Here is a 17,043-nt window from a genome sequence, read left to right as displayed (position 1 = left end):
GTTAGGACTAAAACCCTGCCATTGTCAGCTTGGTGATATGGGCAGCTTATTTTTGGCCAGGCAGCATTACATGTTTGAAGCACTAGGTCACATTCTTGGTTCTGGTGTTATAATGGTGACTAAGGTAGCATAAGATTGTCACTAATGGGGAGGCCAGGAATAATTAATTTGTGGTGCTGTTATGAAAATTTGTAGGGATGTAGATGAAGCTCAGCCTAGGGGTTGGTATGAAATAATCTCTGTAATGAAACAATGGTATAAAATCCAAACTCCTTCACTTGGAATGTAAACCCCTTAATACGACTTTCCTTTCCTTTGCTGGCCTCTTGTCCCTCTATCAACTTTTTTCCATCCGTCAATCTACTCTAGCCTGTGAAATTTGCCTTGTGGTTTCTTTCTTTGACTTATGTGATACCTCTGTTTATATACTCTCCTCTTTCTTGGAATACTTTCCCTACCACAGATTTTCCACTCTCCAGAAGCCCTTCTCTGGTGCATCTGTGTGTTTATCATCAAATCACATGTAGCCTGTTTTATTAATAGATTCTAAGGTATCTCTCCCTCTCAATTGTGAGCTCATAGAGGATGGGCACCCAGCATTGTGGTTACATGATGAAGGGACAAAAGATGAGAGTAAGATTACCACTGACCCAGAATAAAAGAAACTTTTGGGAAAATGTATGTATGTGTGTCATGTGACAGGGATGAAGTAAAGCTCCCAACTTTCTGTTCAAATGTAAATGGTGTGATGTTTTCCCTTAACTATTATTTTAAAACACTACTTCATTGTATTAATCTTAATTTTTCCAGTATGTGATTTTCATTTATTTGCTTTAGCAGTGTTAAAATTGTGACATATGATAGATCCAGTTACCATGCTTTCAAACTGGGTATTTTTGAACTTTGAGAATAGATAATACATTCACATGGTTCAAAAAATAAAATATAGGGGCGCCTGGGTGGGTCAGTCAATTAAGTGTCCCTGTCTCAAAGTCCTGGGATCAAGCCCCTCATCCGGCTCTGCACAGTAGGGAGTTGGGGAGTCTGCTTCTCCCTCTCCCCCTACCCCCAACTCGTGCTCTCTCTCTCTCTCTCTCTCTATCTTAAATAAATAAATAAAATGTTATTTTTTTTTAAGATTTTATTTATTTGAGGGAGAGAGCACGAGTGGCAGGAGGAGTAGAGAAAGAGGGAAAAAGCAGGCTCCCTGCTGAGCAAGGAGCCTGACAATGCAGGGCTCAATCCTGGGACCCCAGGACCATGACCTGAACCACCCAGGCACCCCATAAAATCTTTAAAAATAAATAAAATATAAAGAGATATACAATAAAAATTTATCCCCTCCTCCAAGAAAAGAAAAAAAAAGTCCCATGTTTTATTTTCTTATGATTCTTATTCAAGCAGGTAACTAGTAGCGAAGTATACACTTTGTTTTTGCTTTCTTCACTTTGCAATATATCTTGGAGATCTTCCCATATTAGAATATGTGGAGAGCCTTCTTTATTCCTTTATTGCACATCTGCACCTAAAGGAATGGTATTATCCTCACCCACCACCATTCAAGGAGCCATCCTGAGGTCCCCTTCTCTGTCAGATTGCCTCTCCAAGTGGTTGTTCGGTAATGTGTGTGCACCATGATTTATTTAACCTTTCCCTCTTGATGGATACTTAGGTTATTTCCAGGTTTTTAGCCTTATAAACAGTGGTGTAATAAATAACTTTCTATACTCATTATTTTGTCCATATGTAAATATCTCTGTAGGATAAATTCCTAGATGAGAAATTTCTATCTAAATTGCCAATTGGCAATTTAGAGGTTAATTTATAAATTTTATGTAATCCCAATAAAAAATACCACAGTTTTTTAGACATTTCTCCTCCCCAACCAAAGAACTGATTAGAGTTCATAAAGAAAAATAAATAATTTTTAGGAAAACTCTGAAAATGTGTAATGGGGTTGAGGATGGAGCAGTTGGAGAGATTTAGCCTACCTGGTATTAAACCATGGCATTGGCACCATTCTTTTTAAATAATTGAGATTTTATAACATGGTTTAAAATCTGCCCTCCCTCATCCAACAAAGACTTGTTCTTTTCTTTTGTTTTCTTAGATACTCTTGTTTATTTTTTGTAAATGATTTCTAGACTCAGTTTAAAAAAAACACCCACGATAGTTTTTGCAGGTTTCTTTTAGGGGTCATGTTAAATTTATGAATTAATCTTCTAATACCGTATTTTTTTGAGATAACTGAATAATGGCTTTTTGAAGATACCTCAAGAGCTACTTCTTATGGGGAAATGAGAGGGGGAAACTGGTGGCTTTGAATGTGTTAAATTGAACTGACACAGAAACTTGATTTCTTTTTTTGTAGGAAAGTGACTATTTCACCCCACAAGGAGAATTCCGTGTGGACAAAGCAGGATCCCCCACGTTGTTGAATTGCCTTATGTATAAAATGTCATACTACAGATTTGGAGAAATGCAGGTTGGTTATATCAGTTTTCCTATAATCTTTATTCAAAGGAATATTTTTAAAGTAGTCTTGTTTGCCTCCAGAAAACAGGATAATGAATGTTTTAGTTTTGCTGTAAAGAAAAATATGCTATCCAAAGATTCCACACACCCCCTTAAATTCAGATTTCTGAAACTACTATGTAAAAAGTTAGGGGGGAAATTTTTTTAGAACAAAGACTTCTTCCCAAAATATTAATTAACACTAGGCTCAAATTCAGCCTTCGCTTGCCATCTTACCTTTTGATCTCATGCTTTTGGAAGACATTTTTCTGTAGGGGAGAGGTCTTCTAGGTAGGAAACCACATGATCGTAAGTAGGCTACTTTGCTGTTTTGTGGGGAAAAGCCTGAAATTAAAGAGTCAAGTTACATAGTCACTTCAGATATTCTATCACTGTTCTGTTATCACAGCTAGCTGGGACTATCTGGGTAAGAGTTTCCTAGAATATTAGAATGATGTGTGTACAAAAGCTTAAGGGTCCCCAAAATGAGTGCATGTGCAAAGAGGCATTGTGACAAAAAGAAAACAGTGGACTTCCTGCCATAATACCTGGGTTTTAGATCTGGCTCTGTCAGGTTATGTAACCCTTGGACAAGTCACATCCTCCCTGGACTCATTTTTTTCCTTGTCTTTATACAATAGGTGCTGGACTGATGAGTTGATTTCTGGGGTTCTTTATAGCTCTCTTAGATTGTATGACTATAATGCCAAGTTAGACCTTCATACTAAGATTTCAGTGAAAACTGCCTGATTTCATATTGCTTTCTGGTTGATACTAGAAGGTAGAGGAAAAATTGCTTGTTGAACTTTACGCAGGGGTCAAGGTAATTATTATTCATTCGGAATTACTCCATAGGTGGCTTTTTTTCTGTTTCTGTTTCTTTCTTTTTTTTTTAAAGTACAGTTGGCAACATAATACTACACTAGTTTCAGGTATACAGTGTAGTAATTGGACAAGTTTAGACATTGTGTTCACAAGTGTAGCTACCATCTGTCACCATACAATGCTATTACAGTACCATTGACTATACTCTGCAGGTGGCTTTAAAAAAATAGACAATAATTTTACTGCAAGATTTAGGGTTTTGTTTGTGTTTCGGTTTTCTTTGAAAGCAACTGTGTGGTCTCTAAATTCATGTAAGAAAGAAGCACTTAAACCATGATAATTAGCTCTCTCAGAAAATGGGTCAAAGATTAGTTTTTCTGGTCATAATGATGGCATCAAAAGACTTTTTCGTGTGTGTGTCCTTTAAATTTATCAACAGTTTCAAGTCATGCTTCTAGCATGCGTTCATTCTGATGTCTTCCCTATTCAAAATAATAAATGTTTAAGACATGAGTACAACTTTTCTTTCGTATAGATATGCAAGAACAAGTTCCGCCCTTATGAGCATTTGTTTTTGTTTTAAAGTTGAATTTGCTTACGCTCTTTGTGAACATAAACTTATTCTGAGAATTTCTTAAAATCTTCTCCCCTTCCCCCATTTTTTCCTTTTTTCGTTCCTCATAAATCCTCCCGTGGTTTGGCTTTTCTAACTTCCTTTATAGTTTCCACTTTCTGGATGTAGTATCGCTGCTTACTTGTGCATTTATTTAACAAATAACACTGGGGAGATAAAGCCACACTCTGAATAAGATAAAGTCATCATGCAGCTTACATCCTGGTGGAGGATACAGGTAATTTTAAAAATAAATAAAAAACTTTAGCAGTGAATGCTGTAGAGTAAAAGATGAGGAAACAATGGGGGAGACTTCTCAACCACCAATTTCCAGAAACTATTTCCCTGAATAGATGGTGTTTGGGCTGAGACTAAAAGATAGAAAGGAGCCAGCCTAGCAAAAGAGCTGAATGAAGAACTTTCAGGCTGAGAGAGTAGATAGAGCAAGGCCCTGAAACAGAAAAGAAGTCCCTTCTGGTGTGTTTCTCTGTTACCTATAAAAAGGGCTTTGATGGATTTCCTTTGGTTGGCTGTTTTCGGTTTTTTATGCCCGTAGGCTGCTCATGTACTCTAAGGGTTCAGTGAAATTCTAATTCTGCTCTATTTAATTTCTCTCTTCCTCATTTCTTCTTATCTAGTTAGCAACATATGAAAAATGTTACGATATATTGCTCTGATTTTGTTTTCCTAGTTTAAAGGGAGAGTTTCGCTCTGATTATAACATTTACTATCTTCTAATACTGAATGTTTTCCAATACAGTTAACATCTCATACTAATGCCACTTTTGCAGCTGGATTTTCGTACACCCCCAGGTTTTGACCGAACACGTAATGCTGAGATTGGAAACAAGGACATTAAATTCAAACATTTGGAGGAAGCCTTTACATCAGAACACTGGCTTGTGAGGATATATAAAGTGAAAGCACCTGATAACAGGGAGACACTAGACCATAAACCTCGAGTCACTAACATTTTCCCAAAACAGAAGTACTTGTCAAAGAAGGTAGGTGCCAAGGGAAGTCATGTCTATAAAAGGGTAACTCAAAGTTGGTTGGTTTGTCAAAAACAGTTACTAAAAATTACTAATAAATTTTCATTTGTCTCTCCTGTCTTTGAGGCAAGAAAGAAGGCCCTCAAGCCCTGTCCCTTCCGATATTTGACGGGGTTTGGATGTGTATTGTGGGGGTTTTTTTGTTTATTTTGTTCTGAGATTAAAGTATACAAAATAAAGAAGATACAGTTTTATACAAAAAAAAAATTTCATTTGCCAGATCTGTGTAGACTATAGCTTATATACAAAGTATCAAACTAGCCTATTAAGGCCATTCCTTTCAAACTGAGCACTTGAGATATCCAAGCAGCAGCCTTTTCTGGATAGCATTATCTGGATAGTGATTATCAGTGAACCAAGCTGAGATTTTCCAGAGGCATTCTGGCTTTAGTTTTGGTCATTCCCATTAGTAAGACTTACTTGAAAGTAAGATATATCTGTGGCCATCACTTTCCGAACTTTTGTGAAAGTAAAAATGTGATTGGTTTCTCATCTTTTGGTCAAAGCAAATTTATATTGCATTTTCATGTTCCATTCTTTTTTTTTTTTTTTTTAAGATTTTATTTATTTATTTGAGTGAGAGAGAATGAGAGACAGAGAGCACGAGAGGGAAGAGGGTCAGAGGGAGAAGCAGACCCCCCGCTGAGCAGGGAGCCCGATGTGGGACTCGATCCCGGGACTCCAGGATCACGACCTGAGCCGAAGGCAGTTGCTTAACCAACTGAGCCACCCAGGCGCCCTTCATGTTCCATTCTTATTATGTTGCTACTATATTACTCACTGAGTAAAGACCAAGCCTGAATTAGTAGAGTCTTGAATTTAAAAAAATCATTTATCTTAAGATAATTATTTTTAAATGTAATTATCATGACAAAGGTTGTAGACGGGAATTATAATGATGAGACTATTCTAGTCCTTTTGTAATAAATATTTAATAAGATATGAAGTATTTTATTGAAGGTCATTATTGCTCACTTAAGCCAAATAGATCTAATCTTTGCTGTAATAGGCTAGTAAAAATGAGTATTTATGTAGGTTGCTCTCTATGGGAGATGGGAAATAATGAGCAGTCAAGTAAAATATTAAGGTTGTATTTTAAGGTACTACTCTTATAATACTAATTATTAGACCCATTTCAGTCTTAAGTCTTGAAAAATGCTTAGGTTTACATTACTTGGATGAGTTTTTTTTTAATCATTAATGCAGTTGTCTTTCCCTTTGCATTACTTAAAATATACTTAAAATATATTCAAAGTACAGATTATTTCAGTGTGTATTATAAAAGGGCTAACTAAATATGAATTGTATGATATATAAATAGAAACTTTTTAAACTAATACTTTCTGTCAGATATAAAGTGCCATATCTAGACTGATATATTTAAATATGTTACATGGAGCTGACATGCATGTGTTAGTCATATCAAATTCACTGAACAGTATTTACATCAAATGACAGATCAAATGATCTGGTTTTTCATAGCCATGTGGGCGGAGAAACTGGTGAGTCCCATCAGTGCGGAAGTCAAAACAAATGCTGCTAGTCTCAAGGCACTTACTCCTGAGACATCTAAGCCCAGTTAAAGTCTACCCTGTCTGAGAAACAAAGCCACTGAACTTGCTGTCTAACTGATGATAGTGAATTTTTTTTTTTTTTTACAGTCCTCTGATAGTGAATTTTCTTACTCTGAGCTCTTTTGTCTTCCCATCATTTCTCTAAAATCAGTAAATGAATGGATAAATAAAAATTAGTGTGCCTTGTATGCCCAAAACATACATTCTAGTAGCCAACAACATGGATTTTGAATTTCAGGTTTCCATGTCTTTATATTCTGTTTTATACTAGCACTAGAGGAATATTTGCTTTCCTCTCCCCACCCCAGTTTTTATTTTTGGGGCTGTATAGTCATTTGAGGACTTATTCCTGCTACTACAAAGCTGACAAGGCTGAGGCACTAGGAATTGTTATGTAGTCCAGGGCTGGATAAAAAGACTTTTTGGCATGGGTCACTGAGGTCTAGTTACATACTTACATAGACCGGGGGCATTTTACAAGGTCTTATAGAAAAGGTTTCATGTTAGAAATCTTTAGGTGATGATGATAAGGAAACTAACACTTTGACCTGGTTTGAATCTTTTTAAATTGTGCCCTCTGAAATTTTTTTACTTTTTTGCCTTTATAAATTAATAATAAAGTAACATAAATTATGGACAAGTTAGCAGAAGCTAATTTTTATAACCTCAGGAAGGACTGCATTTTGCCTTTTATTCTTGTGCCTGTTAGAAAAAAGTTATAAATTGTTTTAAACTGACATCATAAATTACATGATCTAGCATTTACCCTGAATTTCTGAAACCACCTGCAAGAGTTTTTAAGTATTTAAGTCTTCATCCTCTTCTAAGTGCTTTAAATTATTTGTTTGCAAAAAGTATTTGCTCTTCTCAGTATCTGTGGCTGTCAGAGTGGTAGACACGTGGTCTGTCTGATTTGTCTTCTAAGAGTCTAACGTAGCAAATATTTTTGCAATAGGTTCTAACAACATTTGTAGTGATTTGTTTCTTACACCAGAAAACATCTGTTGAACGTATTTTAGTGGGATCCTGAAGTGTTTAGAAAAATGTTATTTTTTAAAGATCTATGAAACTCAGTGTTACAGCTTTTTTTTCTTGGTGTTTGGTTTTTAAGTTCTTATGTTTAAGAATTGGGAGAATATGCCAAGTAATTTTATTTCTTTCATTTTTGTAGATGGTTATAATCATCCTCATCATACACATAATGAAAGTTCCTAAGTTAATTTGTATTTCTGATACACATACACAGCTAATTCTTGGAGGCCAAACCAGGAGCCATATTAACATTTCCTGATTCCTTAGTCTAGTGTCATATTCTATCATGCTTGGAAATATGAGTAGTAATTACAGCTAAGCATTTAGTGGTTAAGAGGGGAGGAAGAGTTCATTTACCTGATGGTAAGGAATATATGATATGCATTTGAGGCATGCTGTGGTAGTGCTTTCATCTTAAAGCTAGGGACCTAGTCCAGTTTACCTTGGATCTCTCAGCATACTTCGCATAGAACTATTATTGGTGCTCATTGACTGTTCAAGCAATCCAGTCATAGGACAAACTAAGGGTTTTATTAAGGCAGTCTTCATCACAATGCTATAAACCATGTGTGTATATATTTTTTAATCTGTGGGAAACCTACACTAATATCATCTGTTCTGTTTTCTTTTTTAGACTACAAAAAGGAAGCGTGGCTACATTAAAAATAAGCTAGTTGTTAAGAAGGGCAAGAAAATATCTAAGAAGACTGTTTAAATACACTGTTCTGGTTCCTAACTTGAAGCGCAGTTGTCCTTGTGTGAACCGGTCTTTGCCTTTAGCTCATGTCATGTTTCACAACAGAGGGTACAGAACCATCACTGGTCCAGATTAATGTACAAAATTTTCTGGCAATGTCTGACTTAAAAAATAAAATTGGCTTATTGAGAACAGCTATTTTCTATTTGTAGTGTGAAGCAAGACAGAGCACTGCTGTAAATGTCTAACAGCAGATTTTTTTTATTGGTACATATTATCCTTCAAATCTGAGAATTTGGACTAATTGCACCAAAGAACCCTCTAATTTGGTCCCTGGCACATGCATACTTGTCAATGTTTTTATTTTTTACAAGACCTACATTTTATTTGAATTACCCAAATAGCAATATGTAAAATACAAATGACAAAATGTGATGTGAGTTTCTTGAACCAGTAAACTAGTACAGGTCTGAAAAAGAGATATTAGAAAAATAATTATACTTCCTTGAACTATATTTATTTTCATGTTTCTCCAGTGCAAAGATTGTTTCATCAAATGTACATTTTCTGTTGCTTACTGTTTGCTCTGTCAAAGAAGCTGCTGTTTCAAAGATGGACCTCTGAGTAACTGATTGATGCAAATAGTCTTTTATGTTGACACATTGCTGCTGTTAGCAGTTGTTTTCACCAGGTACTTAACAGAGCAGATCTCATGCATTGTTCATTCAAGGGCTAAATTTATATCCTTTGGAAGGCATGGCAACTGCACAGAATGTTGCTTACCAGGATGGGGTTTGGTATCACTGAGATTAGCACTATGTTTACATGCAAAAGATTAAGGAAAAAACCCTTAAAGTGGACAGGTATCCAAAGTTCATTTTCTGTGACTCTTCAAAATGACAAAGGATTTGTAAACTTTGCCTGGATTTCTTTCATTTTATAATAGTTTCATCCATCACAATGATTTTATCCTCTGCTCCATTTATTTTTTTAATCCCTGAAGCATTTGATGAAACACTCTTTAATGCTATATGCATTTTCTTACTTTTATTAAAAATGTGACAATTGTCAAAAAATGCACTAAAATATAAATGGAGATTGAACATGTTCATTTTCCAGCTTACAGGCAACTTTATATAGACTTGAAAATTTTCTCCAGTTGTTTAGTAAAAGTGAAAGAGAAAGGGTTTTTCCTGCCACAGAATATAACTTTTTTTTATATAAACAAGCGTAACTTACCACTGTTTTTTGGTGGAAAAGTGCAGAATAGTATGTACCTTTTATGAAGAAAAGTGTAATTTACAATATTCAGTGAGAATGTTACTGCTGATTTTCTTTTCCAAAGTGTAGAATATTCTTTGATTTATAGAAGTCATTTTTGACCCAGATGATGGTTCTTTTACAGACCAATAAAATGGCTGAACATTTTCACAAATAAAGTGTAACTAAATCTGGATTTCTGATACCTTGTCATTTGGGGGATTTTATTTTACTTTATTGCTTTAAAATTCAATGCAGAGAAGTTGTTGACTGTAGGGGAAATAAAGTTAATTCAAATTTTGTGTTAAGTGTTGTCTTTCATAAAAATTTCATTTTTGAAAGGAGTTTCAGAGTACTGAACGCATAATTCCTTCCTTGTTCACTTTTACAAAGATTTTAGAGAATATGTGTACAGTAGTCCTCCCCCCTTGTTTGTGGTTTGGCATTCCTCAGTTTCAGTTTCCCGCAGTCAACCGTGATCCAGAAGCAAATGATCCTCCTTATGATGCATCTTAGAAGGTCAATAGTAGCCTAACTCACATCACAATGCCTACATCATTCACCCCACATCATCTCATCACGTAGATATTTTATCTCACATCATCACGAGAAGGGTGAGTACAATACAATAAGATCTTTTAAGAAAGAGACCACATTCACACTAACTTTTATTACAGTAGATTTTTGTCATTCTGTTTTGTTAATCATTGTGCCTAATTTATAAATTAAACTTTATTATAGGTATTATGTGTAGGAAAATACAGAATGAATGTATAGGGTTGGGTACTGTCCACATGCTTAGGCATCCACTGGAGGTCTTAGAACATGTCCCCCTCAGATAATGGGAGGACTGTTATAGAAAAGAAGTGCTAAATTACTTCAACCTCGACCTACTATTTTATTTTTCCTTCTTTCTACTCAAGAATTAAAATCGTATTTTGACTTTTTATGAATGAGTGAAAGGGAGAGGGGGGAAGATACCTAGCCAAGTAGGAACTTTATCTCCTTTAAATGAGGATAGGTCTTTAACAAAAGCCCTGCTCCATAAAGTATATAACCAGTCAAGTCTTCATTGTAGAATTTTCTGATTAAAAGAAATTATCTTCCACCTTTCTCAGTTTTAGGGAACACCATTTTGGTTCAGTGGTTCAGTAAAACACCATACTGTAACCCCATGGGTGGTTTTACTGTAGCACAAAAGTGAAATTATAGTAGTTTAAATACATTGCAATATACAATAATTGGCTCAGAATATTCTTTAAATCTCTAAATTCATGTGTGATCACTAACCCCATACATCACAGAGGGAGGTATTAAAGATCATAGCTTTGAATTTAGGCTATAAAACAGCTTTTGTTTTTGTCCCACGTTTTAGAATTGAAAAAGTTGAGTGCTTTGGAGTATAAGTGAGACAGCAAATCCAAAGATAAAATTCAGTTTTCAAACTTACATTATTACCTACTTGAGTTTGCATTTGTAGAGATTTACTTCATTTGAGTCTCTAAGCCATGACCAAGAGGCCAGAGGGGTAGATAGTATAAAAGCATCTTCTAGTGTATTACTGTTTTCATAACTAAAGGGCCATAAGATGAGATTTGGAGCTACTGCACGTTCTTCCCTTTTTTTTTTTTTTTAATTTTATTTGTGGCAAAAAATATATAACAATTTACCATCTCACAACTGTACATTCTTAAATGTACAATTCAGTACTTTTGAGTACACTGTCATGCAACCAGTCTCCAGAATTCTCTTCATCTTGCTGGAACTGCTGCTGCTTGATGGGGGTTTTGTCAGACATCTACCTTGCTGCCCATAATCCTCAATTAGGGTACTTAGGTGGAATAGCGGATAGATGGAGAGCTCAACAGCAATTACAATTGAGATGGTAGGAAATTGAGACAGACCATCCCTAAACAAATGTCAGATGTTTAATTCTCTTGAAATAAACTTCTGTTACTGTGAAATGTAACACAGAATCACAAAAACTATACCTTAGTTAATTACCACAAAATGAGCAACTTTGTAACCACAACTCAGGTCAAGAGAACAGAATTGTGCCAGTACTCCAGAAGTTTCCTCATGCTATAACCCAGTCACTGGCCTGTCCTAGTCCCCACCCCCCCCAAAGGTAACCACTCCCCTAGCTTTCATAGTAATTATGGATTTCTGATTCTAATACTTAAGTATTTCTCTCTAAACATAACTGTTTAATTGCACCTACATTTTAAACAGCATAAATGGAATCAAAGTATTTTTTGTATTCTTTTCCTCAGTTTTTATGAAATTGATCCAGAATGTTGCATGCAATGTTTTTATTTTCACTGATAAATAGTATTCCTTGTGTGTGTCACTTTCTTTCTCTTCACCCCGCTTCACATTTGTTGGTAGATATTTGCATTGTTTACAGGTTGAGGATATTACAAATACTATAGGAATATCCTTTTGCATCTGTCTCAGAGCATATATGCATACATTTTTTGGTGGGTATTTACCTAATAGAGTAGAATTGCTAAGTAGGATATGAGGGTTCTTGTAATTCTCATATCCTAATTAGCCCATATTAATCTAATTTTCCCTTTCTGGTGGGTGAATAATGATTTCTCATTTTGTTTAATTTGCCTTTTCCAGGTTATTGGTGAGGATGGCCATTTGGAAATCCTTTTATATAGGTTTTGATTCTAGTCCATTTTTCTGGTTTATTATTTGTCGTAGTTCTTTATCTTGTATATAGGCCCTTCATCATTTGGGTTGCAAACTGCCTAAGAATTTATTATTTTAATGTAGCCTTATTTTTCAATCTTTTGTATGCCTATAGCTTTCTATACCCTGTATAAAAAACCCTTCTGAGATGTGAAGATAGTCTCTTGTATTCTTTTCCAGAAAGTTATTATTTTGTATTTAGCTTTGTAGTCCGTCTGGAATTCATTCGTTGAGTAGTGTGAACTGTTTTTGGATGCTTTTTGTTTTGTTTTGCATATGTATATATAAATATGCACCATTTCTTGAAAAAAAATATATACTTTTCCTACACCTTTGCAGTACTCCTATGCAGTATAAATCAAGTGTCCATGAGTCTCTTTCTGGAGTCTGTTACATTACAGAGAGTTCTTACCTTTGGGTCTTGACTTACTGTAGGCTTAAGATAACTAAGATACAGTAAAGCAAGTCCTTCTCCCATCCCAACCTTGTTCTTTAATCTTCCTTGGTTGTTTATGGCCCTTTTTTGCTTTTTTATATAAATTTCAGAACCATGTTGTTAAGTAACACCATAAAAAGAAAGAAAAATCTTGTCAGGCTTTTGATTGGGCATTGAAACTGTAGAATAATTTGAACACCTTTGAAATATTGTGTCTTCTGTCTATGAACATGGGATATCCTTCAATTTAGGGCTTGGTCATCTTTAATTTCTTATTTCCAGTTTTTAAATAGGCCTTGCACATTTTCATAATTTTTATTACAATATATGTTATTTTTTGATGTCTTACAAAATTTTATTTTTCAATTGTCAGCATATAGGAAGTTTGGTTTTGTATATTGAAATTATACTCCACAACCTGTTAAATTCTAACAATTCAGATTATTATAAACGTGCTATCATAATTGAGGAATAATGGCAGTTTTATCTCTCCCTTTCTAGTGGTTACATTTTTTTTTCTTATGCTGCACCAATAGGACATCTAGTATACTACTGCATAGAAAAGGTAACATTTGTGTTTTGTCCTGTCTCATATGGGAAGTTTTTTTTTTTTTAAGATTTTATTTGAGAGAGTGACAGAGATAGCGAGAGAGAGAGCGCACAAGCAGGGAGGAGAGGGAGAAGCAGACTTCCCACCGAGCAGGGATCCCGACTTGGGACTCGATCCCAGGACCCCAGAATCAGCACCTGAGCTGAAGGCAGATGCTCAACCTACTGAGCCACCCAGGCACCCATTTTTAAATTTTTTTTAAGATTTTATTTATTTGAGAGAGAAAAATAGCGACAGGAGAGAATGAATGAGCACAAGCAGGGAGGGGAGGGAGAAGCAGGCTCCCCGCTGAGCAGGGAGTCTGATGTGGGGATGCTGGCTCAGTTCCTGGGATCATGACCTGAGCCGAAGGCAGACGCTTAACCCACTGAGCCACCCAGGCACCTCACATGGGAAGTTTTTGGTATTTTTCCATATGCTGAGTTTTTATAACGAATGAATCTTATCAAATGGGCTTTTTTTTTTTTTTTTTTACTGAGACGATTCTGATTTTCCTCTTTTATTCTGTTAATGTAGTGAATTAGAGACTTTTTGTTCACAGTGTTAAACTAAATTTGCATGCTTGAAATAAAAGTGTTTGATAGAATTTGCTAGTAAAACATTTGGGCCTAGATTTTTCTTTGTGCAAAGGTTTTTAATTACTGATTTAATTATTTAATAGACACAGGATGATTTGGTTTTTTACTTACGTCAGTTTTGTTGAAATTGTGTTTCTCAAGGAATTTGTCCATTTCATCTAAATTTTCAAGTTAAAATTGTTGCTCATGTCCCTTAATTTTAATGTTTGCAGATTCTATAATGATGTCCTTTTCATTCCTAACATTGGTTTTCTTTTTTTGTCTCACATCCCTATGTATTTCTGTCTCTGTTCTCTCCCTCATTACCATGCTCATTTGCTTTGGCAGTTTTAAATCAATTTTGTTAATTTTTTTTCCTTTCAAAAACCAGTTTATGGCTTTGCTGACACTTTCTACAGTATGTTTTTTATTTCATTAATTTGTGTCAATTTTCTTCTATTTCCTTGGACAGGAGGTGTTCTTTTTAATGTGTTGATTTCTTTTCCCAATATATGAATTTAAAGTTATAAATTTACTCCAAATGTAGCTTAAGTTCCATTCTCACAAATTTTTGATGTGAACTATTATTCAGTTTAATGTATATTTTAATTTCCATTGTACTTTCCTTGAACCATGGGTTAGATGTACATTTCTTGATACTCAAATGTGGTGATTTTCTAGTTACCCTTTTATTATCTGTTTTTACCTTAATTGCATCGTGGTCAGATACTCTGACTTTAACCCTTTGAAAATGGTTGAAATTTGCTCTGTGGCCCAACATATAGTCTACACAGGTGTGTCTATAAATGTCCCTGAAACTTACTACTTGCTGAGGATGATGTGTTAAAATTGTAGGCAATTAACAGGTTTGCCTAATTGTCCTTGAGCTGTCAATTTTTCTTTATGTGTTTTGAACCTATATTATTAGGTGTTATATACACTTGGAACTTTCTTGGTAAATTGAACCTTCAGTTTTTTGGGAATACCAAATCTTCAGTAACACTTTTTGTTAAAAACAGCCTATTTTGTCTGATAAATAAAATAGTGTTTTATCAGCTTTATTAAGATGATTGCATGATGTATCATTTTCAGACTCCTAATATGTCCTACTTTGGATTTGTTGAGCTTGTTGGTTTTCAACAGCAAGGTTTAAAATTCTTAGTCATCTTTTTTTTTTTAAGATTTTATTTATTTATTTGATAGAGACACAGCGAGAGAGGGAACACAAGCAGGGGGAGTGGGAGAGGGAGAAGCAGGCCCCCCGCTGAGCAGGGAGCCCGATGCGGGGCTCGATCCCAGGACCCTGGGATCATGACCGGAGCCGAAGGCAGACGCTTAACGTTAGTCATCTCTTTAAATATTGCTTCTCCCCCATTCTCTTTGCCTTCTGAGATTGATTAAACACAAACCCTCTTTATTTGGGTCTCTCCTTTTGCTCCTCCATTCTGTGTATTTTCTCCTTAAATTCTTTCATTACTTATGGCTGATCTGATGTTAAACCCATTCACTGATTTCATTTTACTTATTCTGTTTTTCCGGTCTAGAATTTATCCCATCTTTTTTTTTTTATGGTTTAGAGCTGACCCAATGACATTTTCAATCTTTTATTTAACATAGTGGGCATAGTTGTTTTAAGCTTATATGAATAAATCCATGGTCTAGAGCTCTGTGGGTCTTATTTCTATTGTGTGGGGTTTTTTTCCTGTCGTTCATGTGATCTTATCTCCCAATGTGCAGGCCTTTTTATGTGTTCTAAACATATTGAAGAAATTGTATGAGGAAGTTCAGGCCTAGGTTGTTTCCCTTTCTAGAGAGGATTTGGTTTCTGCTAGGTTATCTAGGAAACCAGCAAGCTAGAATGATCCTAATCCAATTTAAGGGACGATATACAAAGCTAGCCTGCCACCCCTAGGTAAGGGCTGGCTCATTATTCCTACATTGAAACTTTTCAAGGATGATACCCATGCAGATTTAAATATCAGCATTTATCCTCCTAGTTCTGCAAAGTTACTGAAATTATTGTTTGGTGTCTCCCAATTTCCAGGAGGAAATGGCACCAAATGCTAAGCTTCTCTCTCAGGATTTCCATCTTTTCCTAGATTATGGGCTGGTGATTACTATCTTAGTTCTATGAAGTCTTAAAGCAGATGTTATGTCTTGTCTAGCTTTTCTACTTGTCCTTAGCCCAGGAATTGGCCCAAACTCCCTAATCCACCACTGTCAGGAATACTTTACTTAGAAAATATGGAATTTTCTTGGAGAGTTATTCTTAAATCTTAAAAAGAACCTGGAGGTCATATCAAGTCTCTGCTTCTGTGAAATTGGCTTCAGTGAAAGCTGGAGATCAAATGGGAACCAGAGTGACTAAGTGTGACAGTGTGCATTCTCTTATAACCTCAGTACACTCTCTTAATTATTCAAACAAGCTAGATAGATAAAACATCTTCTGTTCTTTGCAAAATGAGATGAACATGGATCAGAGCCCAGGCGTATATCCTGCTAAAGGAAATACATACTTTTTTAAATGTTTTTATGGCCCTATTGACAAAAGGACTACACTAGCAAACATTACAGAAGGCAAGCCCACTTTCCATTTTGTATCTTTCAGTTATATAGAATTAACTTTTAGGTTTGTAATCTGTTGAGTTACTTTTTGTATATGGCTTGATGTGGGAGCCACATACAAACTATATACTAACTGTAAGTCTTGAAATCTGGTAATGTGAGTCCTATACCTTTGTTCAATGGCCTTTTAATACTTACCCTAGGCCCACAAACACACACTGGGTATTTTGGGCAACTCAGTATGTATCATCACCTAACCTGCAACTATCTAGAGTTTGTGTAGTTCTTAAGAAATCCAAATGGCAGTATATGTAAAGGAACATACTATCAGGTTAGCTAAAATGCGTCAAGTAAGTTAGGATGTACAAAAAGTGTCCCATATTGTTGGTGGAACTTAAAACTGTTCAGACCACTCTGAAAATACACATTCCCCATTTCCCAGTAATTCTAAGTCTGGCAAAAATAATAGCTGATAGCAGTATGTTCATATAAGGGAATAGTATAAAATGAAAAAGAATGAACTACATTTATAAGAAATAACTGATCTTTTTTTTTTTTTTTAAGATTTTATTTATTTGAGACAGAGAGAATGAGAGGGAGGAGGGTCA

At 35.3% G+C, this 17,043-nt stretch overlaps 1 protein-coding gene across 1 annotated transcript in view; it reads left to right on the top strand.

Moving 5' to 3' along the window:
• STT3B (STT3 oligosaccharyltransferase complex catalytic subunit B) overlaps positions 1-9,875 on the top strand; it is a 100,647-nt gene extending 90,772 nt beyond the window's left edge. The window contains exons 14-16 of the mRNA XM_034993270.1: positions 2,372-2,485; positions 4,744-4,956; positions 8,245-9,875. Of these exons, the coding sequence (XP_034849161.1) occupies positions 2,372-2,485; positions 4,744-4,956; positions 8,245-8,325 (408 nt within the window). The 3' untranslated portion in view covers positions 8,326-9,875. The remainder of the gene's footprint in view (positions 1-2,371; positions 2,486-4,743; positions 4,957-8,244) is intronic.
• The last annotated feature ends 7,168 nt before the right edge of the window (positions 9,876-17,043 follow it).

This window comes from Mirounga leonina, unplaced genomic scaffold (assembly GCF_011800145.1).
Source record: "Mirounga leonina isolate KUSES-001 unplaced genomic scaffold, KU_Mleo_1.0 Mir_115, whole genome shotgun sequence".
Taxonomy (NCBI): Eukaryota; Metazoa; Chordata; class Mammalia; order Carnivora; family Phocidae; genus Mirounga; species Mirounga leonina.
This window is presented reverse-complemented; position numbering and strand designations above follow the sequence as displayed.